The sequence below is a fragment of the Herpailurus yagouaroundi genome, unplaced genomic scaffold (genome assembly GCF_014898765.1).
Source record: "Herpailurus yagouaroundi ecotype Mexico unplaced genomic scaffold, PumYag 191, whole genome shotgun sequence".
In the NCBI taxonomy this organism is placed as follows: domain Eukaryota; kingdom Metazoa; phylum Chordata; class Mammalia; order Carnivora; family Felidae; genus Herpailurus; species Herpailurus yagouaroundi.
This window is the reverse complement of record NW_024412422.1, coordinates 6,890,459-6,917,782: the sequence shown is the minus strand read 5'-3', so window position 1 is coordinate 6,917,782 and position 27,324 is coordinate 6,890,459. Positions and strand designations below refer to the sequence as shown.

Below are 27,324 nucleotides of genomic sequence, written 5' to 3'. Positions count from 1 at the left end.
GCTCACATGCTCTCTCTGAAATTAAAATTAAATTATAAAAAGAAAAAAACATTGATCTATTCTCATGCTCTTTGGACATGAAGAATGAAGTTGATTTAAATGGATATCTATGAAAATGTTCTTCTTTACCAAAATAATTTAGCTTATCCTGTGTTTTTATAGATACTTTAATCAGTTTGGAAGTAAATGCAGGGAATTTAATACCTATTAGTGTGTGTGTTCTGAGTGTCTCACTGACCATCAGCAGAAGGTGGGCAGTAGGAGTAGAAGGAGGTGCCACTCAAACCAGTCAGGTTGTTCCTTGTGGACACCCTCTTTCAGTCACTGTTTACTGTTACCCGTGTGTAAGCCACTGTGATGGAGATAACAGCATTGATATCTCGCCTTCTCAGGGACTTGACAGTGAAGTTGAGACCTGGAATGTAACTGTGAATGCCGTTTCTTCAGGTACAGGGCGTGCTAGTTGAGTCAGAAAAGGCTTCCTGGGGGAGGAGGGCATCTGCTGGACACTGAGGGGTTGGTAGGCTTGGGCTAGGTCAGGGGTTCTCCATGTTGCCTAAACATTGGAAACACTGATGGCCTGGTTCCACTCCGAGAGAGTTTGATTTTAACTGGTCTGTGTGTGCTTCAGGCATCAGGAGTTTGGAAAGCATCCCAGGTGATTCTTGTGTTCAGCCAGCACTGGGACCTCCCCCCCCCCCCCCCCCGGGCTGGGTTGTCAGGAGGGAGAACACCCCAGAAAAGTGCACAGTTGAACAGAGATGCAGAGGCAAGAGTATGTGGAAGCCAGGAATGGCGGACTTGGCTGGAGGCTGGTTCATGCTAAGGAAGAGCAGAATAGGAGACTGGGTGGAAGCTAGTTTGGGGAGGGTTCTCTGTGCGAGGCCCAGTGATGAAGCCGTCAAGGCCTGAGGAGCTAGTGAGCTTCCTCAGTGTCCAGTGCTATTCTGGCCTGACTCTTCTAGTTGTTGGACTCACAGCTGTGAGTAAGGTCCAGCCCCTGCCCTGAGAAGCAGGCTTGTAGGTTCTTGGGGAGATGAGCAGACACACACACACACACACACGCACGCACGTACACACACTCACACTTGCCATGAGAAAAAAGTCTAGGTTGCTGTCATCTGGGCTAGATCACGGGGGGACTTGGGCTAGTGTGGAGGTGAAGGGAGGGAGGGAGAATGAGTATTCATGTCATCAAGTACTTTTGAGAGCTTGGCTTGTGCAGGGTTGACTTTGGGGGAGGCTCAAACTAAGGGGCTGTGAGGTGCCGAGAGGTTTGGACCGGAGTGGCATCCCTGGGAAGGGAAGGGAGAGGACGTGGCCCCTGAACGCAGAGGGCAGTGTGTGGTGGGCGGCAGAGAGGGTATGGAGGAGCTGCCTGGTTTTGCACCAGTGATGGGACTAGTGTGGTCACCGAGGAAAGGAAGGAGTTTAGCAACAGGCTGGTTTGTGGGAAACTGAAGCCTTTCAAGGAGCACATGCATTTAATTCTAGACACATGGCATGTCAGGGTGAGTGGGACATTTTTTGTGGAGGACAGGCCCATCAGGACCCTCCACGTATTAATAGAGTGCTCTTGGTGGGGCCCTGCGTGCCCTCCCTCTCCTCCTCCCGGGAGCTGAGCGGGGGCATCCGGTTGTATTTCCCAGCTTGCTGCTGGGTGTGGTCCAGCAGTTTTTCATGGTTTTGTGGTTTTGCCTCCAAACTATATGTGTAAAGGGACCTTGGGGCTGGAGCTCAGGCCACTGAAACGCTCTCCTGTGGCCCCTGGTGGGGTGCACCTGTGAGACTGTGGGTGTGGGCCAGCGTACTGGTCGCCAATGGACAGGAAGCACACCTCCCAAGCACACCTCGCCCTGAAAGCCCTTCGTTCTCTGACTACCACGTTCCCTTTCCGTGTCTCCCAGTCCCCGTCTCTGTACTTCTGGGGGCGTCACCACCCTTCTCTCTTTTCTTTTTTTTAATCTTTATTAATGTTTATTTATTATTGAGAGACAGAGCATGAGCAGGGGAAGGGCAGAGAGAGAGGGAGACACAGAATCCGAAGCAGGCTCCAAGCTGTCAGCACAGAGCCCGACGCGGGGCTCGAACCCACAAACCACGAGATCATGACTTGAACCAAAGTCGGACGTTTAACCAACTGAGCCACCCGTGTGCCCCGCCCTTCTGTCTTTTCTGAAATGGCTCCTAACTTCCACATGGAATGTAACCTGGAGAATCTCATCATGCACAGTCTAGACAGTCAAACACGTTATCTCTGTTGAGTGTCGCGATAGCTAAGCGAGTGGCCTCTGTCCAGGGAACGCCGGAGTTGTTGTCAGGGATGTCGTGGTGAGCCTGGTAGATCTGGCACAGTGGTGTGTGTTCTTGTGTAGGGTTCCTCATTAGGAGGGGTGATTTGGAATACTGCCCGGAAGACCTGGGAGCCAGCGGCCGTGCTTTGGCTGCGGGGATATCAATATCCGCCCTTGCTTGCTTATCGCCAGGCTTAACGACACTCGTGGAGTGAACGTTCCTATTTACTGGAGGATCAGTGGTCCTGCAGAGGTCCCTGAGTCCGATTTTAGAAAGCACGTCTCTCCTGTTGGCCCTTTACACCACACGTACACTCCCCAGGCACTGTCCTGCAGGAGGAGAACCGGATCTCCAACGGAGGGACTTTGTGTGACAGAATCACCTTTGAATTACATGATAGGTGTGTTTACTGTCAGTAGTTTGAGGGAAATCCTGCTACGTTCAGTAAACGAAGCACTCCTCTATCAGAGTGTTCTTAGTTTGTTTATTGAGAAATCTCCCATGAGAAATTGATCTGTAACGACTTCACAGATCTATCATGTGATTTCAGTAGTTAAGTAAATCTCAGAGATTGTCTTGTTTGAGTGTTTATACTTTTAATGTCAGATCCAAGAAACCCTGAAGGACCTACGGCCTCAAGAGGACTGAACCTGCTTAAACTTGCCTGCCTGTCTTTGTGTTTGCGGGGGTGCATCATTAGACTCTTAAAGCATTTCTAACACACCTCCTCACAGTCGCCGTACATGATGAATCGAACCCTCTGTGGCAGATGTAAGGAACTTGGTGTAAATACCTCGATGGCAGGCACACCACCTCATCTGGTCATTCTATTATCCTCGTATCTGTGGGGCCTGATGTCTGAGCAGCTTCTGGCCCTGCCTTGGCTTTGATGGAGAGAGTCATTTGTTGGAGTGGCAGTAGTAATAGGAGAGAGTGAGTGCTCCTGTTTTCTAAGTGGGCAAAACCGGGGAGCGTCATGCATTCGGGCAAGAGCTTTTCATGAGAAAGCAGCATTGTCTGGCTGCTAAAGGCAAGATTTAATTGTTTCAGCAAATCAATTAGTCTTTGGGGACTTTAATCAGTCAAATCTGATGCATGGATGAGGCATTAGAAAGCTCGAGCCTGTAAGACCATTAGTCCTTAGCATCTCTCTGTCTTGAGTGTATATGTGTAAACAAACACTGGGACTTCTACAAATTCCTGCTAGCCATCCCTTTGCTGGGAGAATGCAGGGTAGCAGACTCGTTACGATAGCGTAAAGGAGATCTCGACACCCAGTGTCGTAGTGTGGCGTTCTCATTGAACCGTCACCATTGTGCTGTGAGAACACGAACCGTGTTGACAGCCTTCTGTCGTCTGCTTGACATTTTCTCCTTCCTGTTGGAGTCACTCGTCTAAACAACGTGGCAGCAGTGGTTCTACACCGACCAGATCCTCTTCCTCTGTTGTTTTAAGGCTCTCCCCATTTCCCCCACCACAGCCCTGCTCTCCAGTCCCCATTTGGACCCAGGTGTGCCCTTCTTTTCCAGATATACATCAGGGGACGTAAGGGTGTGGGACACCCGCACCTGGGACTACACAGCCCCTTTCCTGGACTCAGAGTATGAGGAGGACGAGCCTGGAATGCAGCCATATGTCTCCTTTGTGAGGATAAACAGCTCGCTGGCGGTAGCGGCTTATGAGGATGGTAAGTAACCGCAACCCTCCTCCCTATTAAGGAAAAAAAAAAAGCTTTACAAAAATTAAGCAGCTGTGGCCGGCTCCCCCCTGTAATCCCTGCATACATACACGTGGGCACACACACATGTGCACACACATACACCCACTCTTTGGCTTTATGTGAAGAAGTTGGCCAATAACCGTCCATGCATTAGTAGGCAGTGGAGCACAGCACCCAGTAAGACTGGTGTTTAATTCCTACTGGAGCTGGTAGACTGGGTTTCTGTGCCAGACACGAGGCTGGCCAAGCCATCTTAAGCAAATAGCTTGTTTGGTATAAAATATTAAATATACTTGGCCTACTTTTCCTTCAGTCTCTGCTCAGTCCAAAGGGAACAGGGAAAGGGAGGGATAGACAGATAATCTATTGACAAATATGGAAATAGAAAAATAAAAGTCAGTGCCTACCTTTTCCTGGCACTTCCATACCATACAAGATAATTTACGGTGATCTGTGGTCTCTCTGGGATTGATAGAATCCTTTTGTGTACAAACAACTGTGGATCTACAGAACTAGCTAGGAAAAGTCTAAAATTATATGCACCTGAGTCATGAAACACTGGTCAGTTTTGTAGCTAACAGGAATAATGATTTCGAGGGCCATGGCATCCGCGTTCCTGCCTTCCATTATGTGTGAATTTGGAATCTCTAAGCTCTGTTTCCCCACTTGCCTGAAAGGTGAACCACAAAATATTTTGGAATGTTAGTGTTCATGTTGTGGCACTATGGCAAATCTTCAGAGTCAGTGGTTGGCTCAGGGACAAAACTATAGTAAAGTAGCTCATGGGCAATTTTAGATTCGTATGTCGTTTAAAAAATAGGGCTGAAGTCTTGAAAATATTTTCGATGTATTACTTTAACAACATGAACTCTGTTCTTTCAGTTTGACATTAGTAGACACCATTGGTAGATTTTTTTCAGCCTCAAGAAATTCAGCTAAGCTGTTTCTGTAGTATGTAGTATGTCCTCTATGTTTACTGAGATCCTGGATAGATAACAGAAGATGAGCTTGAGTGTGTTTGGTACTTTCCAAATTACCAATGAAGTTTTTTGTGTGTGTGGTTTAATTTTTTAAATTTTATTTATTTATTTTTTTTTTTATTTTTTTTTTTCTTCAACGTTTATTTATTTTTGGGACAGAGAGAGACAGAGCATGAACGGGGGAGGGGCAGAGAGAGAGAGAGAGGGAGACACAGAATCGGAAACAGGCTCCAGGCTCTGAGCCACCAGCCCAGAGCCCGATGCGGGGCTCGAACTCCCGGACCGCGAGATCGTGACCTGGGTGAAGTCGGACGCTTAACCGACTGCGCCACCCAGGCGCCCCTATTTATTTATTTTTAAATTTACATCCAAATTAGCTAGTATATAGTGCAACAATGATTTCAGGAGTAGATTCCTTAATGCCCCTTACCCATTTAACCCATCCTCCCTCCCACAACCCCTCCAGCAACCCTCAGTTTGTTCTCCATATTTATGAGTCTCTTCTGTTTTGTCCCCCTCCCTGTTTTTATATTATTTTTGTTTCCCTTCCCTTGTGTTCATCTGTTCTGTGTCTTAAAGTGCTCCTATGAGTGAAGTCATATGATATTTGTCTTTCTCTGACTGACTAATTTCACTTAGCATAATACCCTCCAGTTCCATCCACGTAGTTGCAAATGGCAAGATTTCATTCTTTTTGATTGCCGAGTAATACTCCTTTGTATATATGTACCACATCTTCTTTATCCATTCATCCATCAGTGGACATTTGGGCTCTTTCCATACGTTGGCTATTGTTGAAAGTGCTGCTCTAAACATGGGGGTGCATGTGTCCCTTCGAAACAGCACACCTGTATCCCGTGGATAAATGCCTAGTAGTGCACTTGCTGGGTTGTAGGGCAGTTCTGTTTTTAGTTTTCTGAGGAACCTCCATACTGTTTACCAGAGTGGCTGCACCAGCTTGCATTCCTAGAGGGCTTTTTAAATACAAGTATGCAAAGGTTGTAGTATAGTTAGAATCCTACAGTTTTAGAATCCTCTCCTAGCCACCACCCCCCCGCCACGTGCATACATGTACACCCACATTTTTCTTCAGACAGGGAAATGGGGGTCCAGAGAGGCCAATTGAGTGATTTGCTTGAGTGTATCTAGAAGTGTGAATATGTGTCCCAGGCCATGCCAGGGTTGTAGTGCACTATTTATGTAATCTGAAACACAGATGCCTGGAGGAATATGGGCACCTGATTGATTTCCACCCCCACGTTTCCTATCTTGTGAGCTTGAACATACAGCTTGAGGAGATAGGCACGCGGGCTCCTGGTTTTGCGTCACTGGTGACAATTGTGTTTGTCCCCCTCTTCCCTGTTGCCGCACAGAAACATTGGGGAGCCACAAAGGTAGGACAGAGAGACTACTTCCTTTGGCAAATAATGGCCAAAATGTATTTTTAAAACTTGATTTTAAAAAATACAGTTAAAATTCAAACAGAGCAAAAGTATAAAATGAAAAGAAAGTGTATCCAAAGAGAAGCTGACGTGTTCCATCCTGCCCCCCGTCTCTGTTCCTTTCACGTTTTACTCAGAGGTCCTATGCGATGTGCTTTTCTGCACCTTGCTTTTATTTTATTTTATTTTATTTTATTTTATTTTATTTTATTTTATTTTTTTAATAACATAATGACACATCTTGGTATGCTTCCACATTGGCACTTATAGGTAAACTTTTTCATCCTGTGTACTATGGCATGAAGTGGCTGTATTTATAATTTATTTATTAGAGCCCTTAATGACACACACTTGGATTGTTTATTTTTGTTATTAAAAACAGCGCTGCAAGCAATATCCTCTAACAAATATCACGATGGACTCGTGCGAGTCCAGCTATGGGGTAAATTACTAGTCATTACCGGGTTGGAGGCTACAGATGCTTTATGTTTTGATAAATACTACCAAATTGCCCTCCAAAAAGGTTCAACCAGTTAATGGTCGCACCAAATAGATGAGAGTGACGGCTTCCTCATGCTGGTCTGATGGGTGGAAATGGCATTTCCCCGTTGTCTTTGTCTGCCTTCATGTGAATGCAGTGAATTTCATTGTCTTCCTTTTTCCCTATTTTTCTGCAAATGGCTTGTTCCTCCTGTCTGCTCCCATTTTTCTCTGGGTTCTCTTTTCTGGTTGGAAAGAAAGGGATAAGGATGTAGTCCTTGCCATGCCTACTTCAAGTATATTTTTTCAGCTCGTCAGTTTTTCTTCGGTGGACCTTATTTATGGTTTATTTTTCAAGATGGTAGTTGTACATGTGTATAATTCTAATTTTTTGAGAGAGAACGTGTGTGCAAGCGGGGGGGAGGGGCAGAGGTGGGGAGATAGAGAATCCCGAGTAGGCTCCATGCCCAGCACAGTACCTGACGCGGGACTCGATCTCTCAAACTGTGGAATCGTGACCTGAGTCGAAATCAAGAGCCGGACTCTTTAACCGACTGAGCCACCCAGGCACCCCCTAATTTAATTTTTTAATCCATAAATGAAGTGGGTTTCATTTTGTAATTTAACGTCTTTGAATAAGTACTACATTTTGGGGGACATAAGATGAAACAACTATAAACAGTTACACGTTGAGAAGTCTTGCTTTTACCTATTTTGTCTACTCCGTTCTAAAGCAACCATATATTTTAGGATTTTGTCTGTCCTTCCAGTATTTCAGCATTGTAAATATAAGCAAATATGAATATTCCTATTCTCCCCCCCCTTTTTTTTTTTAATTTTTTTAAATGTTTATTTTTGAGAGAGAGAGTGAGAGTAGGGGAGGGGCAAACAGAGGGAGACACAGAATCCGAAACAGGCTCCGGGCTCTGAACTGTCAGCACAGAGCCCAACGTAGGGCTTGAACTCAGGAACCGCCAGATCATGACCTGAGCCGAAGTCGGATGCTCAACCTACTGAGCCCTTCAAGCGGCCCATTCTCCCCCTTTTTCTTAAATGAAAGCTCACATATTACTTTGTCTTATTCCACACCTTGGCTTTTTTTCACTTAATGACCTGTCTTGAAAGCTTGTCCATGTCTGTATATAGAAAAACAGCTTCCTCTTTTTTTCATACCTGCACAGTATTCGATACGTACAAGGACCTTGGTTCACTGACACTGTCCGTTATTGAGGAACTGTTGTGTTGTTGCTGACCTTCTGCCATTACAGCATTTTAATGAAAGACCCTGCCTATAAGACCGTTCATGTACATGCAGGAAGGGTAGTTTCCTATAAAATTGACGAATCAAAGGGGAAATGCAAATGGGGTTTATACAGTGTTGCTCTGTCACTAGCAAGGTATGTAGGTATGCCTGTTTCCTCACAGTTTTTTTTTTTTTTTTTTAATGTTTATTTATTTTGGAGACAGAGTGAGAGCGGGGAAGGGGCAGAGAAAGAGGGAGACACAGAATCTGAAACGGGCTCCAGGCCCTGAGCTATTTGTTAGCACAGAGCCTGATGGGCTCGAACCCATGAACCACGAGATCATGACCTGAGCCGAAGTCGGACGCTCAATGACTGAGCCACCGAGGCGCCCCTATTTCCTCACAGTTTTGCCAGCAAGATGTGTTTCAGACATCTAGGTATTTGTTGGTTTGATAGATCAGAAATGGTATCCAAGGGCACCTGGCTGGCTCAGTCGGTGGAGCGTGTGTGTGACTTTTGATCTCGAGATTGTGAGTTCCAGCCCCATGTTGGGTGTAGAGATAACTGAAAAATAAAATCTAAAAAAAAAAAAAAAAAAAAAAAAATGGTACCCAAATGTAGTTTCAGTTTACATCTCTTAGCCTAAGAATTTTTTTCATCTTTGTACCTGTTACTTGTACCTCTTTCTAATAAGCTGGGGCTTATTTTTCATGCTTGAATTTTGGCCAATATAGAGTTCATCCTGGGACCGTATAAAATATGAATCTGAGAATTTTTTTTCTGGAATCTCTTAGTAGAAAGCCCATCCCTACCTACTCACTGGTTTGAGGTGCTGCCTTTATATGTTTTTAGGTGTGAGATTCTCTTAGTACCCAGGTCTGTTTCTGGATGTTATGCTCTGTTCCTGTTGGTCTGTCTAGTTGTTTTACTTTTACACCTTCACGTTTGTCTTTCTCAGTTTCCTGGCATGCTTGGGGGGCGGTCAACCCTACTCTAAGGTCAGATTCAATCTATAGTACTTCCATCGTTTATGTTGAAATCTTTGGTTGGTCTCAAATTCATGTTGGTATAAGGACTCTTTCTTTGGTGAGAACTCTTATGTGTTCATTTCCCTCTCACTCTGAGCTGGTTTTACCAGTCTGATTGGGATTTAACTATTCATGGGCTACACAACTCTTTCGTTTTTTTCCCAGACCTCAGGTGGCATTGTCTTTGGTCTCACTTCAGTTTAACAGATTGACACTGTGGTATTTATACCAACATATTCATGAGTAGCTACTTCTGGGCAAAGACAGATTGAAATAATCAAATGCACATTTTGATACTGTTCCTTTCCAGGAGCCACAAACAGGCACTTCTTAGGCAAAACACGGTGAAAAGGCAATGTACCTTGTGGGGTCTGCTGTGTAGTATTTGCAACTGCCATGCAAAAGAGAAGAATAAGATGATAGGATGAGTTCATGAACTTCAGCACCCTTGGCTGTGCCGAAGGGAGGCTCTTAGCCACTGAGGCCCTGTTGATGGTCTACACACGTATTCTCCACGGAAGGGGTCTGATCCAGAGGGGAGATGGAAGCTGCTTTGGGTGCAAGGGAGTCGTCCCTACATCCTTTTCAGCCTCCTCGCCCTGCGGGAACACTGTACACCCACCTGGGGTGTTGAGATTTGGCAAGGTGATCCACAGTTGTGATTTTGTGAATTCCAACCCACTGGCCTCATATTTCTTCTGCCTTGTTTCCGATTGTCAGCACTGGCCATCCTCCAGTTTGATTTTACCACTAATTGTGTTGCACGTTACCGTACCGAAATGAATCAAATCAAAATGCTTTTCCTGGAGCATTAGATAAAGCAGGCGAAGGTTCTGAGTAATGAGCAGATGCTGCTAATGCGGGGACAGTGGGGACCTTGCCAGGACTCCATCTGCTCCATGCTTGCCTGCCTCTGGCCCCGAGCCACAGCACGAGGGAAGGCGGTGTACTCGAAACCCGCTCCCCGTTCACAGAGTTTGTCTTGAAAACTCACTGTTGGGTGAGAAATGAGATGGCACCCTTCGTAGGTGCAAAGAAGTTCTCGTCTGGCCCCCTGAGTGGACAGGAGAGACACGGCCCGGTGGGTATTAGCTAGCGTGTGGAAGCCGGGCCGGGATAGCCAACAGTCGTCCTGTGCCACCGTCCGGCAAGGCGGAGTGGCTTCTCCACTCGTGCGGCACTCCCAGCACAATTGTCGCAACACACACATGCTTCGTTGTCCCAGGGCTGGGGTGACTGTCATTTCTCACTTCCTGGCATAGGAACAATGGATGGGAGTGGGTCTCTCCAGGCCTCGGTAGGACCGTGTTTTAGTTAGGCGGCTTTGATGGAGACTGGGTGCTTTTTAAGCTTTGCTTATAATTGTATGTTTAACAAAAAAATGAATTCTTTGGTTTGCTTATGTGTCTTGTGTGTATGTTGATGGTGACATTTGAATATAATGACATAACTTGTGACTATAGTAACATACAATTACGGCCCCGCCTCCCCCCCCCAATCAAGATAGAAGTTTTAGAAGTGGAACATTAACATGTCAGAGCATCGCTTGGGAGGTGGCTCAGACACCTGGCTGTGGATTATGGAGGATTTTTTTTTTTTTTTTTTTTTTTTGCCAAGGCCTTTCTTTGCTGTTCATTTTTCTCTTCAGTTTCAGTAACTAGTTTTTGTTTGAAACCTCTGCCTACCCTTGGGTCTAGGAGTCTTCCTCAGATATTTGACAAAACAAAATGCAACCACTTTCTGACAGCCCCCCAAATACTGGGTATAGTGCTTTTAAAAGATAGGAGACCTTGATAGACATGAACAATGAACAGTAGGAACGCTCACATTGTCAAGTTCCTCGGAGCGGAATTAAACCCTGAAATGCAGAGTTCTGAACTGAGGTCATTCTTTTCAGTGTTGAGGGAGTATTTCTGGGGGAGATTGAACTTGAAAGTGGACTGCCATCTGGCATGGGCTGGAGTGCTACATTGTGTTTTCATAGACATGCCATAGGGACTGTGCATATGCAGGACGTTTTTGAATAAAAAAAAACTTCGGGGGCTCCTGGGTGGCTCAGTCAGTAAAGCACCCAACTCTTTCTTTCTTTCTTTTTTTTTTTTTTTAACTTCATGTTTACTTATTTTTGGGAGACAGAGAGGGCGAATGAGAACAAATGGGGGAGGGGCACAGAGAGAGGGAGACACAGAAACCCAAGCAGGCTCCAGGCTCTGAGCTGTCAGCCCAGAGTCCAACGCGGGGGTTGAACTCACAAACCGCAAGATCATGACCTGAGCCAAAGTTGGACGCTTGACCGACTGAGCCATCAGGTGCCCCTAAAACATTCAACTCTTAATTTGGGCTCAGGTCATGATCTCACAGTCATGAGATTGAGCCCTATGTCAGGCTCATCTCTGGGTTGTGGAGCCTGCTTAAGATTGGCTGACTCTCTCCCTCTCAAAAAAATAAAAAATCTTTTAAAAGTTTTTCCATTTTTGGTGAGAAGAGTTTGGCATTATATTGCACACTTGATTACATATGCTTTGGGCTGAGTTGCACACTTTGGGTTACATATGCTTTGTTCCTCAAATGGGAATTTAGAGATAAAGTCTTGAGCAGGAGCTGTGAGATCTCTACAAAAGGTTTGTTCTGTTTAAATCTGTAGTTTTTTTTTTGTTTTTTTAAATTTTTTTAACGTTTATTTATTTTTGAGACAGAGAGAGAGCATGAACGGGGGAGGGTCAGAGAGAGAGGGAGACACAGAATCTGAAACAGGCTCCAGGCTCTGAGCAGTCAGCACAGAGCCCGACGTGGGGCTCGAACTCACATACTGTGAGATCGTGACCTGAGCCAAAGTCGGACGCTTAACCGACTGAGCCACCCAGGCGCCCCTAAATCTGTAGTTTTATAGGAATCTAAAAAAAAAAAAAAGAAAAACAAAACTGGATCCTTTGACCTTGTAACTGAACCATACTGCATGATCTCAGTGTTTGAATTTGCATTTTGTGTTCCCAGCCTATTGGCACCAAGTGATCACATGACCTACATACCTTGTGGTTGTTTGTCATGCTGCGGGTCCACAGGTGACTTTTTAGAAGTCTGCAATCTCTCAAATTTAAGAAACACTGGGGAGGGAAGTTCTTATGCTATAGGCACAGATTAGCAGATGATAAATTTCTAGGATAACCACACGTTTTTGAAGTTACTAATGAAAAAAACTTGAAACAATTTTTCTCATGCGGAAAGTGGCACATTAAATTTATGGGAGGAGATTTGGTGGTAATCTGATTTATTGCGTGGTTTTCCTGAAAACTGATTTTTTTTTTTAATGTTTATTTCTTTTGAGAGAGAGAGCACAAGCAGGGGAGGGGCAGAGAGAGGGAGAGAGGGGGAAAGAGAGAATCCCAAGCAGGCTCTTCGCTGTCAGTGCAGAGCCTGACAAGGGTCTGGATCTCACAAACTGGGAGACCATGACCTGAGCCGAAATGAAGAGACAGGTGCTCAACTGACTGAACCACGCAGGCGCCCCTGAAGCCTGATATTTAGTAACACACAGTATGATGCATTAAATTCCAAGTATTTGTCCTGTCTTATTAAAGTTGAGATTAAAAACAGAAAGGAACAAAAAATAGTGCAAAGTATTTTTCCAGGGAGACAGTTGGAGACTACAGAAATAAATTGTCAAAGTTCTTAAATGTACCTAATGAAATCCAAACATTAATTTGTTGTTTTGGAGGCTGATAAATCAGATCAGCGTGAAAATTTAATTTCCCTTTCAATACTTGTAATTTTGATTGTAGCGTTTATTCTGTACTATACCCTAGGGCTCTATTAAAGCAGAAGTAAACATACTCATGGAGCGTGTTTTTGTTTTAAAAGCAAGATGTGCCCGCTTGTCTGCCATTCCAGTCAAAAGGCTGTTAGGCGAGCTGCAGTAGAGTAGGAAGGGAGCCCAGTGGGGCCAGGGACAGGTGGAGGAGGGAGTCTGAACAGTGGCCTGGCGGGTGTGGGAGGTTGGCAGCATCAAGGGAGATGGGATTAGGTAAGTATATTAAGGATCGTGGAAGCCAGTTTTCTCACTATTGGAGAAGGGAGTTACAGGCATGGAAGAGAGCGATCCAGATGAACCCTGTGGTACTGGATTGGAATAGGAGGTGTCCGTGTGGAATTCATGGTTTTCAACATAGATGGAGAAGCGAGTAGAGATGTACATGCGCTAGTACGTGTGTCCTAGCTTTGTTTGCTGGGAAGGTGTAAGAGCAGTAATAGTCCGGTAGCAGTGAACACATGTAGTGCTCAGATCTTAAAAATACGAGTCTCCACTGAAAGGAATCGGGGCTGCTTGGTAAAGAGGTTGACTCCAGGGCTGGGCTAGGGAAAGAATGAAATAAGCCTGGAACATCCTACTGTACCAGGGAATATGGAAGTGCTTAAGGAACAAGGGTGACGTGTCAAAAGAACACAGAAGCTACCTTGAAGGCATTCTCACTGGCCAAACCTGGGACAATTTGAATATCAGAATAATGCTAGTAACAGATTGCAACTTACCGGACAAAGGAATCCTTGAGTTACACACTTAAAGTAGAATGTCACCTAACAAATACAGAAGGAATGATGGCATTAGAAAATCATTAATTGGCAGTTAGGATGATAATAATTGAGACAAAAAAAAATCTATTGATGCTAAAACTAGAGATGAGAAGAAGATAAGGGATAGGATTTTACATCTCAAAGAAGCTCCCTGCCAAACACTAATTAATTACAGAGTGAGGGAAAAAAGTAACTTTGTAGTCAAGTCTGGCAGATGCCAAATTAATAAAGTGGTCACATTCAACATCAGTAATGGGACAAATTGACATCCTGTGCTACTTAATAGAATACATTGAGACAAACACAGAATTGCTTCTGTGATATTCCAGTCAAAAAGGATATATAGCCCGGTCGAATCATGAGGAAGTATTAGAAGACCCAAATTGAAGGACATTCCACAGAAAGACTGATCTGAATCCTAAAAAGCTGTCAAACTCATGAAAGTGTTAAAAAAGAAAATATTCCAGGTTGAAGGAGACAAAACAAGGGAGTGCCATGTGTTATCCCAGATTGGATCCTTTTTCTATAAAGGACATTACTGGAACAATTGGAAATGGGATCTGAATAATGGGTATGTAGAAGTTCTTGCAAGTTTTCTGTAATTGTCAGATTGTTTCACCGTAAGTTTAAAAAAAACAAACTAACAACTTTTGCTTCTGATTAAGATGAACTAACAGGGAGTAGATTTATTCTTCTGCCTTAAACAACCAGAAAACCAGACAGAATATATTAAACAGTTCTCAGACATTGATCTTCTTTAAGGGATCAGAGTCTTGGACTACGTGTTTTTCAAACAAGCTTACCAACCAGAAACAGCTTACCAACTAGAAACAACCCAGTACAAGGAAAGGGAACCTGAACAGAACCTGGACCTCACTGAGTTGAGGAGACACCAAGAGGTCAAGGAAGCCAAGATGGAAAGAATTTGTGGGTCAGAGTGTCAGGGAGGAGGGAGCTGCACAAAGGGAGAACTCTGCAGATCTAAAGGGACCCCTCTGTCTTTGAGTACTGATGTGCCCGTGTGTGAGAAGAAATACCCAAGACCAGGGAAATAACTGCCAGAAAAGGAGAAGGCAGAACAATTTTTGAAGCTCACATGGGGTTAGGAATAGTTTTCATTCCCACCAAACATCAGGGAAAGAGCTCTCTCTTCTTATAAGGCCATTGATCCTATCATGAAGGCCCCCTCTCAAGACTTAATCTAATCCCAATCACCTCCCCAAAACCCCATCTCCATATAGCATCACATTGGGGCTTTAAGCTTCCACTTGTGAATCTGAGGGGAGACAAACATTCAGTCCATAGCTTTACAAGAAAGCTATTTTAAGTATGAAGATACAAGTAGGTTAAAAGGATGGGCAGTTATACCATGCAAGCATAAATCAAAAGAAAGCTGGAGTGGCTAAATTAATTTCAAACAAAGTCGATTTTATTTTTTTTAATTTAATTTAATTTTTTAATGTTTATTTTTGAGAGAGAGAGAAAGAGGTGAGTGGGCAAGGAATAGAGAGAGAGGAAGACACAGAATCCGAAGCAGGCTCCAGGCTCCGAGCTGTCAGCACAGAGCCCAATGTGGGCTTGAACTCACGAACTGTGAGATCATGACCTCAGCCGAAGTTGGACGCTTAGCCAACTAAGCCACCCAGGCACCCTAAACAAAGTAGATTTTAGAACAGGGAATATTATCAGGGAAAAAAGGGACATTTCATAGTGATAAAAGGGGTCAGTTCATCAAGTGGATATAAAAACCCTAATATGTATGCGTCTAATAACACAACTTCAAAATACACAAAAGCTGACCAGTGAAAGGGGAATAGACAAATTCATAATTATAGTGGAAATTTCAGGCACTTTGATTTCAGTAATTGATGCAGGTAATCAGTAATTAGTAAGGTCACACAAGATTGAACAACATTGTCAGACAGTTTTACCTAATTGACATTTATAGAACTTTATCCTCAGCAACTACAAAATACACATTCTTTTCAGGTAGATCAAGACAGACTATGTTCTGGGCCATAAAATTAGTTTCAGTAACTTTAAGACGATTGATATCCTACAAAATGTGTTTTCCTACAAAGTATGTTTTTGGACAACTACAGAATTAAAGTGGAAATAACAAAATAGTTATAAAACCTGCAAGTCCTTGGAAATTAAACAACACACTTTCTTAAAAATTTATTTTTTTACTTCAGTTTTGAGAGAGAGTGAGAATGGTAGAGGGGCAGAAAGAGAGGGAGATACAGTATCTGAAGCAGGCTCCAGGCTCTGAGCTGTCCCCTCAGAGCCCCATGTGGGGCTCAAACTCCTGAACGGTGAGCTCATGACCTGAGCCAAAGTCGGATGCTTAACCGACTGAGCCACCTAGGTGCCCCTGAACAGCACACTTCTAAATAACCCATAAGTTAAAGAAGAGGGACGCCTGGGTGGCCCAGTTGGTTGAGCATCCAACTTCGGTTCAGGTCATGATCTCCCATTTCATGAGTTCCAGCCCTGTGTCGGGTTTGCTGCTGTCAGCGCGGAGCCTGCTTCGGATTCTCTGTTCCTGCCTCTCTCTGCTTCTCCCCTGCTCATGCTCACTCGTTCTCAAAAATAAACATTAAAAAAATAAATCAGGTAATATTTTGAATGAAAATGAAAAACCGTATATCAAAGTGTATGCAATGTAGCCAAAGCAGTGCTTAGAGGGAGATTTAAAGCAATAAATGCTTACATTAGAAAAAAGTCTCAAGTCCATGATCTCACTTTTCACCTTAACTAGAAAAAGAGCAAATTAAAATAAGCAGGAGAAGTACAATAATAATAGGAATCCATGAAATTGAAGGGGAAAAAATACAGGAAAATCAAAACTGGTTTGTTTAAAAAAAAAAAAATCAAGTTGACAAGCACTAGTCAGAATGATTAGGGGGAAAAAACCCAACATCAGGAATGCAAAAGGAACATCATCATAGATCTTACAGATGTTAAGACTGCACTGAAAAATTATAAACAACTTTACACCAGTAAATTCATCCTCTTAGATGAAGTGGATAAATTGACTTTTTGAAAGACACAAGCTACCAAAATTCACCTAAGAACTAGAAAGCTTAAAATAAAATTCAAGTCCAGTGGCTTTACTGGAGAATTCTACTAAGGGTCTAAGGAAGTAATAATCCTGTATACTTTCATAAAATAGACTAGGAGGGAACACTTTTCAATGAGATCAGCATTACCCTCATACCAAAACCAGGTACGAAAAAAATAACTGGTGTATGAAAACAAGGAAACTACAGATCAATATTCCACGTGAATAGAAGTGTAAAAATGCTTAACAAAATACTGTAAAATGGAGTCCTACAATACATTGAAAGGATAATACATCATAGCCACTTAAGGTTCATCCAGGGAATTTAAGGTTAGTTTAACACTTGAAAATCATTTCATTATATTAACAGATTATAAAAGAAAAACTGATCAACTCAATGAAACAGAAAAAAATATTTGACAAGAGCCAATTAGTATTGATGATTAAAAACTCCTGGCTGACTGGGGTGCCTGGTGGCTCAGTCGGTTAAGCATCCAACTTTGGCTCAGGTCATGATCTCATAGTTTGTGGGTTCGAGCCCCACGTTGGGCTCTGTTGACAGCTTGGAGCCTGGAGCCTGCTTTGGATTCTGTGTCTCCCTCTCTCTCTGCCCCTTCCCCACTTATGCTCTCTCTCAAAAATAAATAAACGTTAAAAATTGAAAAACAAAAAGACTCCTGGCTGAGTGACATAGAAAGGGACCTTTTGGGGTGCTTGGGTGGCTCAATCAGTTGAGTGTCCATCTTCATTTCATTTCAGCTCAGCTCATGATTTCACAGTTTGTGGGTTCGAGCCCCATGACAGGCTCTGTGCTGATAGTGGGGAGCCTGCTTGGGATTCTCTCTTTTCCTGTCATCCACTTGTGTGTGCATGCTCTCTCTCTCAAAATAAACTAAAAAAAAAAAACAAAAAAACCTTTCTATGAAAGACCTACAGTTAACTTCATAATGGTACTTTTACATAATGGTAAAAGACCAGGCTTTCTCAAAATTGGAAACATGGCAAGGATGTCCACTTTTACTACTGTTACCCAACACTGTATTGGAAGTCCTCCTTAGTCCACTCATGCCAGAAAAAGAAAGGGCATACAGATAGAAAAAAGTAAGAGTGGTTGTGGATAAATTGTCTTTGCATAAAATCCTAAACAGTCAACAAAAATGTCACTAGAACTTGTAAGTATCTTTAGAACTGTCACTGGAGATGAGATCAATATGCAAAAAACCAGTCGTATTCAAGTTAGCAACAGACAGTTGGAAAAACATAAGCTAATTGGGATTAATTCAGCAAATATTCAGCAAAATATGTGTAAGACCTATGTGCTGAAAACTACAAAATACTGAGAGAAATTAAAGCCCAAATGAATGTACAGAGTTATATTCATGGATTGGAAGATTGAATGCTGTTGAGATTCAGCTGTCCCCTCAGTGACCTAGAGATTCAGTTCAATCCCAATCAGAATCCCTGAAGAATTTTTTTTTCTTTTGATAGAAATTGATAAGCTTATTCTAAAATTTAAAATCTAAAAATGCATAGGACCAAGAATAGCAAGGAACAATTTTGAAAAAGAAGTACAAAGTTGGTAGAGTTACCCTATCCAATTTCAAGGTTTACTGTGAAACTAGTAATCAAAACAGTGTAACAATACTGGCCTGAGGATAGACCCATAGGCCACTGGAACAGAATAAAGTCCAGAAAAACCCACCCACTGATTTTTTAATAAAAGTGCCACGGTCATTCAATGAAGAAATGATTGTCTTTTCAACAAATGATGTCGAAACAAGCAGATAGCTCTATTCCTTTTTATCCCTGCCTGTGAACCTCTACTTTTATTCCATGCTATCTACAAGTGAACTCAAATGGGTTATATAGACTTAAATATAAAATTTTCGGACAAAAAGTAGAAAAATCTTTGTGACCTTGGCTGGGCGAAGATTTCTTAGGACACAGAAAGCACAAATTGTAAAATAAAAAAAAATACGTTAGACTTCATCAAGTAAAAACCTTTGATCGTGAAGATACTAAGAAAATGAAAAGGCAAGCTACAGATTGGCAGAAAATATTTGCAAAACACATCTGATGTAGGACTTACATCTAGAATATATAAAGAACATTTATAGTTCAAATATAAGAAGACAGCCTATTAAAAGTAGGAGAAGGTTTGGATAGACCTTTCAGAGAAGACCTATAAATGGAAAGTAAACACATGAAAAGATGCTCAGCACCATTAATCGTTAGGGAAATGTGAATAAAACCATTATGAAATATACTGTTGCACATAATACACCGGCTTTAAAAGACCGATAATACCACATGTTGGTGAGACTGGTGGAGTTGGCACTTTCTTTCCTTGCTGGTGGGAATGCAAAATGGCGCAGCCACATGGGTAAACAGGTTGGCAGTTTCTTACAAAACTAAACACAAACTCACCAGATGACCCAAGCACTCCCACTCCTGTATTATCCAAGAGAATGAAACCTATGTTCACACAAAAACTTGTACTTGAATATTTATAGAATTTTATTTGTTTTAATAGAATTTATCAAATTGGCTGACATACAGTGTGTATGGTGTGCTCTTGGTTTTGAGGGTAGATTACTGTAGTTCATTGCTCACATGCTATAACATTTTAATCATGGTAGCTCCAAACTGGAAGCCACGTAGATCAATATTAACCGATGAATGAGTAGGTGTATTGTAGTACATCCATACAATAGGCCATCGCTCGTCAATTTTAGACAACAAACTACAGATACATGCAACAATACAGATAAATCTTAGTAGCACTAATGCTAAGTAAAAGAAGCCAGCCACAAAAGAGTACATACTATATAATTCTGTTTATGTGGAATTCTAGAAGAAGCAAAACTATGACAGAAAGCAAGTGAATAGTTGCCAGGGGAAGGTGACTGTCAAAAGTGTGGTGGAAATATTCTGTTATGATTGGGTGGTGGTTACGGGACCATAAATATTTGTCTGTTCGTATCCAATAGTGCACTTAAAGTTGAGGAGGTTTTTTTTACATGTAGGTTGGAACTACATGATTTTTTAACATATTTTTAAAAGACCAAAAAGTCCCATTTCAAGATTTTCTACAATATAGTTGGTGCTACTCTTGGGAAGTTTTGTTTTGTTGGTTTTTGCTCATCAGGAAAGGTCAAGATTCTGAAATGTGTTAGAGTCCAAGGACAAGAGTGCTTTTCATCTCGGTTCTAGAGTTGAGTGGATGCTTGAGAGCAGAGAATTCCCCTGGTGGCTCATGGCCACCAGAACATGTTTAGTGATTGAAAGTTTTTGTTGTGTCTTTAATTTAACAATAATCTTTCGTGAAGAAATCTGGACCTATTTTCAAAGAAATACAAAGTAATAGATATTGTATTTATGGGATCATAGTATAGTGGTAGCAGGCATGGCCAAAAATAGTGGCTATGTGTACCTGGAATTGTTCCTCTTTCTTTGTGTTTAACTCTGCTCTGAAATAGGACTTAAAACCCAGGATCATGCGATATTACAAAAAAAAAAAAAAAAAATCCTGGATAAGCAACTCTCCTCAATTCTTTATTCCAAGGCCATGGAAGACTTTTCTGCATATTTTAAAGAGCTTATGACCTTTGAGGCAAAGACCTGGCTTTTATTCTAATTCCTAAGAGTTGCAGGCATGTATTGTGCTACCCTAGTAACAGTAAGTGCAACTAGTGCCCAGATCTTGGTCTCTAAATATCATTAATTCTTCAGTGAGTGGAACCAGTGCTAGGAGAGACAAATACAAGATGAGTCTGGAACATCTTGTGGGACCAGAAAGTAAGGATGGACCAAAAAAAAAAAAAAAAAAAAGTGGGTAAGATGGCAGGAGGAGGTTCTCTTTATAGGAAAATGGAAACAAACTGGAGCTCTTTCCCAACCGCAAAATCAGGGGCAGTTCAAGCAACAAAATAGGATATTAATGGATTATAACCTATAGAATAAAGTAAATATCCACGAGTCCATGCCAGTATAAATAAATAGTTAAATAAATAAGCAAGTTCGAAGAGTCAGCTCTTCTTTACAATAGCATTTCAATTAATGAATTTCTCTATATGGAGGAGTGATGAAAATAGAAACTCATTTGGCAAGTGCTAGAATAATTCTTACAGGCAAGAATCAATGGATGCTAAAATTAGTATGATGAAAAACAGGATATGGTGAATAATGAGAAATTGACATCATGTACCTCCTGATTCACTGAAAAGGCACGTTACTTCTGTGCTACTTATGTCAAAAAATGCATAACCTGATTTTAACCATGAGTAAACATTAGACAACTGAGAGATCTTCTATAAGATACATGGTCAGTACTTTTCAAGTGTGAGGGACAGGAAGGACAAAGATAGATTGAGGAATTGTCTCAGAGCAAGGAGACATGACAAATGCAACATGGAAGTCTGAATTGGATCCTGGACGGGGTCGGGGGTGGGGGAAGGATTTTGGTGAACCACTTCATGAAATGGGAATAAGGTCTATAGGTTAAACATCTTGTATCAATGTTAATTTCCTGGCTTTGATCATGTTACTGTGGTTATGTAGTATGTTAACATCGGGGAAGCTGGGTGAAAGGTCAACTGTAACTCCTTGTATGATTTTTAGAGCTTTTTTGTAAGTCTCAAATATTTCAAAATTAAAAAATCATTAAACAAGGTAAATTTTTCTCATAGCAATTTAAAATGCCATGTATTTATATGCTGATTACTCAGGGGAAAAAAATGTGCCTGACCGTTTTCTTTTTCGCTGAATTGGGAGCCTGATATTCGATGAGATTAGGACCTAGGTTCTTCTGGTGGTGATTCTACGATTAAGGATTCTCCACATACTTTGTGTCTGTATTTTGCTATTTATCTTTGGGCTATTCTTTCCCCCTTTTATTTAATGCATGATGGTATGAGTGATATTTCATTTCCAAAGAATACTTTTTAAAGAATGATATAGCCATTTTATTATTAAAATTTTTTTTTCACATTTATTTATTTAAGAGAGTGAGACAGTGTGTGAGCAGGGGAGGGACAGAGAGGGAGGACACAGAATCTGAAGCATAGCCATTTTATTTTAAAATGTCAGTATTTAGCAGTATGCCAGAAGTTAGGGGGTTTTTTTGGTGTGTTTTTTGGTTTTTTGGGGGTTTTTTTTGCCACTACACGATAAACAAGATTTTTCGGTTTTATATGTAAGATATGAAAGGGAGACCTGATTTGCCAAAATAATTTTAGGGTGGGGGGTAAACAAAAAAGTCTGAAGACCACTAGTCTTTAAGGCACGTGGATCCATGGGTCTGGAGTTCAGAGGAGAATCTGTATAGGGCTGTTGTAATCCACACCTGCCCCTGTCTTGTCCCCCAGGGAGCACCTAGGGACATGGGGGCGCCCCAGCTTAAACATTCTTGACCCTCCTGGCAAAACCCATCCACATGCAGGGGGATTTGCATTGGGGGTTTCAGGTGCCTAAGTGAAATGTGAGATCATCTGCTGTTCACTTTCTCCTTCTTGCTTGGCGTAACTCAGAGTTGACTACAGTGGTGCCGTGATCTAAATCTTTGATTTTTTTCTACTTTTCCTTTGAGCCATGTAATACTTTTATTGAAAGAGAATTCATTGATAGTATGATTTCAGGATATTTCGAGGGCTTGGAAGGGGATTTCCAAAACCTGCAAAATGTCATCGCTGGAATTTCCACTGCAAATCTGTTCTGAGACTACACTAAGTTCGGAGCGTAGCTCCTGAAAACTTGTGCAAAATACAAGTTCTGTGTCTTCACTTTTGTCAGTGATAGCTTTTCAAATTATTTTTAAGAATCCTTTTATTGTAGGAAATTCAAAATACACAAAATTGGGGAGAATAGGGTGATGAATCCCCATGTACCCATCATTCTGCTTCAGTAGTCCTGTGCGTTATCTTAAATCACGCATTTCTAAATATTATATAGTTCTGTCACTTAGCACATGAGTGGAACTGTTTTTGAAGATAGACCTATTTGCCTTTTAGTAACAAATAAACTTTTTGAAAAGAGAAAGAACAAGGAGATTAAGGCTTACCCTGGGCTACTCTTGGCCTGGGCTCTCTTGCACCTGTCTGGTCAGGAAAGTGGTGGCGATGTTGCGTACTCCTTTGGAGTTTAATTCACCTTCACCTATCACTGAGTCAGAAGTAGAATTTGTATATCAGAGTTAAATGTTGATTATAAAATTACGTGGACCGTGATTGGGAAAAGTGAAAAAAATCTCATCACAAGTCATGTTAATATTTATAAAGATATGTATACAAATTATAATAAAATTTTTGAGATAGTATAACATGTAGGAAAAATTCAAATTGTCCCAAAGGATGTGTAGTGAAGAATAAGTGTTCTTTCTCTACCCACCACCACTGTCCCGATTGCCCAGCACCATAGTTTGTGCGCTGGAGGCATCACCTAGTACCACTGTCTGATGGACTCTTCAAATATATTCCAGATTATGTTTATATTGCTCCGTTATAGTGTAGGAAGACACCGGCTGGAGCTGGCAGGGTTGGTGGCTGCGTGCATAGTGATGTCTCTTTCACATTCTCTGCCTCCTTGGCACTTGCCCTTGTAGAAGACCTGGTCCGGATGCTTCCCCATGAATCTGTTTTTCCTTGGACTCCGTTACTCTGAATTCTTCTACGGAGTCACATTGTCCTGTCTTACGATCTGTTATTTGATTCCTTTTCAACTTACTGTCTTTTCTCATTTTTTTATTTTTAAAATGTTTTTCTTCTGCTTTGAACCTGAGACTCCTAACTATATTCATCTTGCTTTCTTCTTGACTCTCTTTCTGCTTTGGTGATCTCTCATCCGGTCGCTGATCTGTTGTGCCTAACCAGCCACTTGATCGGTCCATGAGCCCATTCAGATTCTCGGCAGTCCAAAGTACAGCTTCCAGAATGCTTCCTATGCGTTGTTTTTCTCCACATCACAGGGTTCAGGTTTAGAGTTGTGTTCGGCTGCAGTGTTGAGGATGAACATGCACGGTAGACGCTTTGTCTTATTCCAGACCTTCCGTACCGAGCACTTCAACATGACCCTTGTTTGCACTGATATTAACCTCCCTGGCCACCTCTTCCGTAAAAGCAAAATTTATTTTCTCCTTTCAAACCCATGCCACCTTTACACCTCTGGCCTCTATCTCATAGTGCTGTTGTATGGACTTGATGAATGAGACAGTACACAGTTAGTGAATGCAATGGGTAGATCTTAAATTTTTGTTAAAATGCTTTTTCTCTTGTCAAGGAGTTTTTTTGGCTCCTGTTTATTTATAGGCAAGTGTTTACGGGGTGGAAATTGAAGTTACAAGCTGTTTTTAAAAATAGTTTCATTCACTGTTCTCTGAACTGCAGTTAGATGACCCTGCCTACGTGACTACAGCAGTGCCCCCTTATCCGTGATTTCAGTTTCTGCAGCTTCAGTTACCCGCAGCCACTGTGGTCTAGAAGCGGCGGGGGGGGGGGGTCCTCGGTCAGTGGTAGTCTAACGCTACCTCATGCACATCGTTCCATTTCTTCACACAGGTGTGTTATTATCTCACATCATCGCAAAAAGAGGGATGAGTTCAGTTCAATAAGATACTTTGAGAGAGAGACCACATTCACATGACTTTTGTCACAATATAGTGTTATAAATTGTGCTATTTTATTGTTGATCTCTTACTGTGCTTTTTTTTTGTTTATAAATTAAACTTTATCAAAGGTATGTATGTAAAGGAAAAAATACAGTACCTAGCGGGTTTGGAACTGTCCATGGTCAGGCTTGTCCTGGGGATCTTGAAACGTATCCCCCACAGGTAATGGGGGGTCGATTACTGTGGTCAGAAACTGCCCTACGCCTCAGGTGTTTACTGTCCAAGCTCAAGAGGATAGGAGCTCATGGCTACAATAAGTTCTAATCAAGGAAGCACTAAAGACCACAAGACACTCTGTGGTTTAAGAAGTGACTAGTCTGTGACTTTCTAAACTGTCAACCTGTTTTAAATTTTAATGGTGCTTGAAAAAGATCAAAGGGGAGGGGGCAGGGCCAGTTGTATGTGGTGTGTTTCCCCGCCCCCCCCAAAACCAGTTCAGCAGTTATTTACCTTTCAAGCAATTAACATAATTACCATTATGCTAAAAAGTAATTTTGGAAAGTTCTGCCCTGAGCTCTTACGACCCCACCGGGACAGTTTTAGTTGGGACTTATCTTTTTGATGGAAGCCTAATTGCAATTTTGGCTTTGTGCACACAAACAGAAGCAGCTAATTGTTTAGGCAAATAGCAGATTAATTTAAATATGCATCCCTAATAAAACAAAAATGGTATCCATTATGGTCCTTGTTCCCATGACGAGGAATATAAATATTCTGTGCAAGTACCATTAGGCGGAGGTCTTAAGGATTGTCGACATTATTTCACAGTGGTAGCACTTTCCTGATATCGAGTAATCTTTACAAAAGCTCACATAAATCAGTTTAAACTCATTTAGATCCCATTTCCACTATGTGCAGTTTCATTACCACACTCTGGCTAGCCTCCTCCGGGAGGTGGGAGGGGCATGTCGCAAACTGGCATGGGTGCCCACCACAGCTGCTGAGCAGGCTTTGTGTCTCCTCAGAAGACTGGCCATCGTTACTCATGTCATTGTTAACAACCGTTCCCCCGTCTAGGGTGAGCTCCGAGTTGCTTCCGCCCTGCTGCCGCTTGTCAGAGCCCCACTCCCGTCTCCTCGATTGGGCCGAGGGCCCTCACTCATTGTGCTCTTCCAGATTTTTTGACAGACCCTTTTTCTTCTTTCGTCTGCATCCATTTCATATTTCTCGTGGATGAAGTCGTGTTGTCGTGAGGCTGGCACTGGCTCAGAGTTGAACATCCTTCATCCACCTCTTGAGGTTTCGTCAGGGAGAAAGAAAGACCTCTGCTCTCCTTTTAGTTTTCCCGGTGTGGGGCAAATAAATGGGGGCCGTGAGCTCTGGCGCTTAGGGATCATGGCTTGTTCAGGAAATGATGGCAGTGACCTGCTTTTTAAGTCACTACTGAGGAACTAACTACACAGATCCTGCCTTTGCATTTGCTAAGACATTTTCTCGTTTTCCCCTGGCCTGACTTGCAGGGTAAGTGTAGTAGACACTTTTGGGGTGTCTCCTAACCCCAGTGAACCTCCTTAGTCCCCGTAGGGGTAGGCACGTTCACAGTGAGTGTTTGCATTAGTCTTTGGCCTCGGTTGGACGAGGGTGGGAACCGTAGGCCCGGGGGGCAGCTAATTCATGGATTGGGATGAGCCATTTGGGCCTCACACATTTAGTCTGGGTTCTATGCTTGGATGAGAAGACTCTGCAGATTGGGGAAGAGCGACGGCTGGTTTGTGGGGGGAGACAGAAGAATGAAAACAGCTGCACACACAGAACACATACCCTGCCTTGGTTCTGAATGTCTTCCTAGTCCCTGGTTCAGATTCCTTATGATCTCCAGCTGTACTTCTTGCCTTTGGGTTCCATGAAATAGCCCCATTCCCTCCCAGCCCATTTCCCTTCTGTGTGTGAGTTGCGGTGGATTTTTGTTTCTTTTGTTTTGTTACGTCCCTTGCTAAAACGTAAGACAAACATTTGGCAAACCTTTATTGACAGCCACGTTGTCAGTGACGTTCTGAATTCGCTGACATAGGCGATGTGGAAGAAAAAGGACACAGTTCTGACACTTGAGAGGTCCACACAATATCAAGAGCCAAATCCATATCATTATTGTTTCTGTGATATAAGACTTGGCCTTTTGAATGTATTTCTATCAGATTTTTAAAAATTATCACCTGTTTGAAACCCATGGGGGAGGGGAAGGAAAAGGAAAAAAAAAAAAAAAAGAGGTTAGAGGGGGAGAGACCAAAAACAAAAAAAACATAAAAAAACCAAAACAAAAGGGGGGTTGATGGGGGCTGGGAGGGAGGGGAGGGTGGGCGATGGGTATTGAGAAGGACACCTGTTGGGATGAGCACTGGGTGTTGTATGGAAACCAGTTTGACAATAAATTTCATATATTGAAAAAAAAAATTATCACCTGTTTGACAAGTGACTATATTTGGTTCGGACAGGCATTGGCTACTTACTTCTTAATGTCACGTGATGGTTGTGCATCCAGTTCAACTTGAAGTGTCTAGAGAAATTAGCCGCCCCTTCTTTGGGGATATTAAAATAATTTTATGGCATGATAAAAAGCATATCCATTTTCCCATTGTACTTTGTATCTTCTGTTATGTGTTACATTTTGGTCATTAAAAGGTTTGTTTCTCGGGACGCCTGGGTGGCACAGTCGGTTAAGCGTCTGACTTCAGCCTGGTCACGATCTCGCGGTCCGTGAGTTCGAGCCCCGCGTCGGGCTCTGGGCTGATGGCTCAGAGCCTGGAACCTGTTTCCGATTCTGTGTCTCCCTCTCTCTCTGCCCCTCCCCCGTTCATGCTCTGTCTCTCTCTCTGTCCCAAAAATAAATAAACGTTGGAAAAAA

The 27,324-nt window shown here is 42.4% G+C and overlaps 1 protein-coding gene across 3 annotated transcripts in view; it reads left to right on the top strand.

Moving 5' to 3' along the window:
- The window catches only part of FBXW8 (F-box and WD repeat domain containing 8), a 126,747-nt gene that overhangs the window by 52,664 nt on the left and 46,759 nt on the right, over nt 1-27,324 (top strand). For all 3 annotated transcript variants that reach the window (XM_040443778.1, XM_040443779.1, XM_040443777.1), the window contains exon 5: nt 3,825-3,982. In XM_040443778.1, the coding sequence (XP_040299712.1) occupies nt 3,825-3,982 (158 nt within the window). The remainder of the gene's footprint in view (nt 1-3,824; nt 3,983-27,324) is intronic.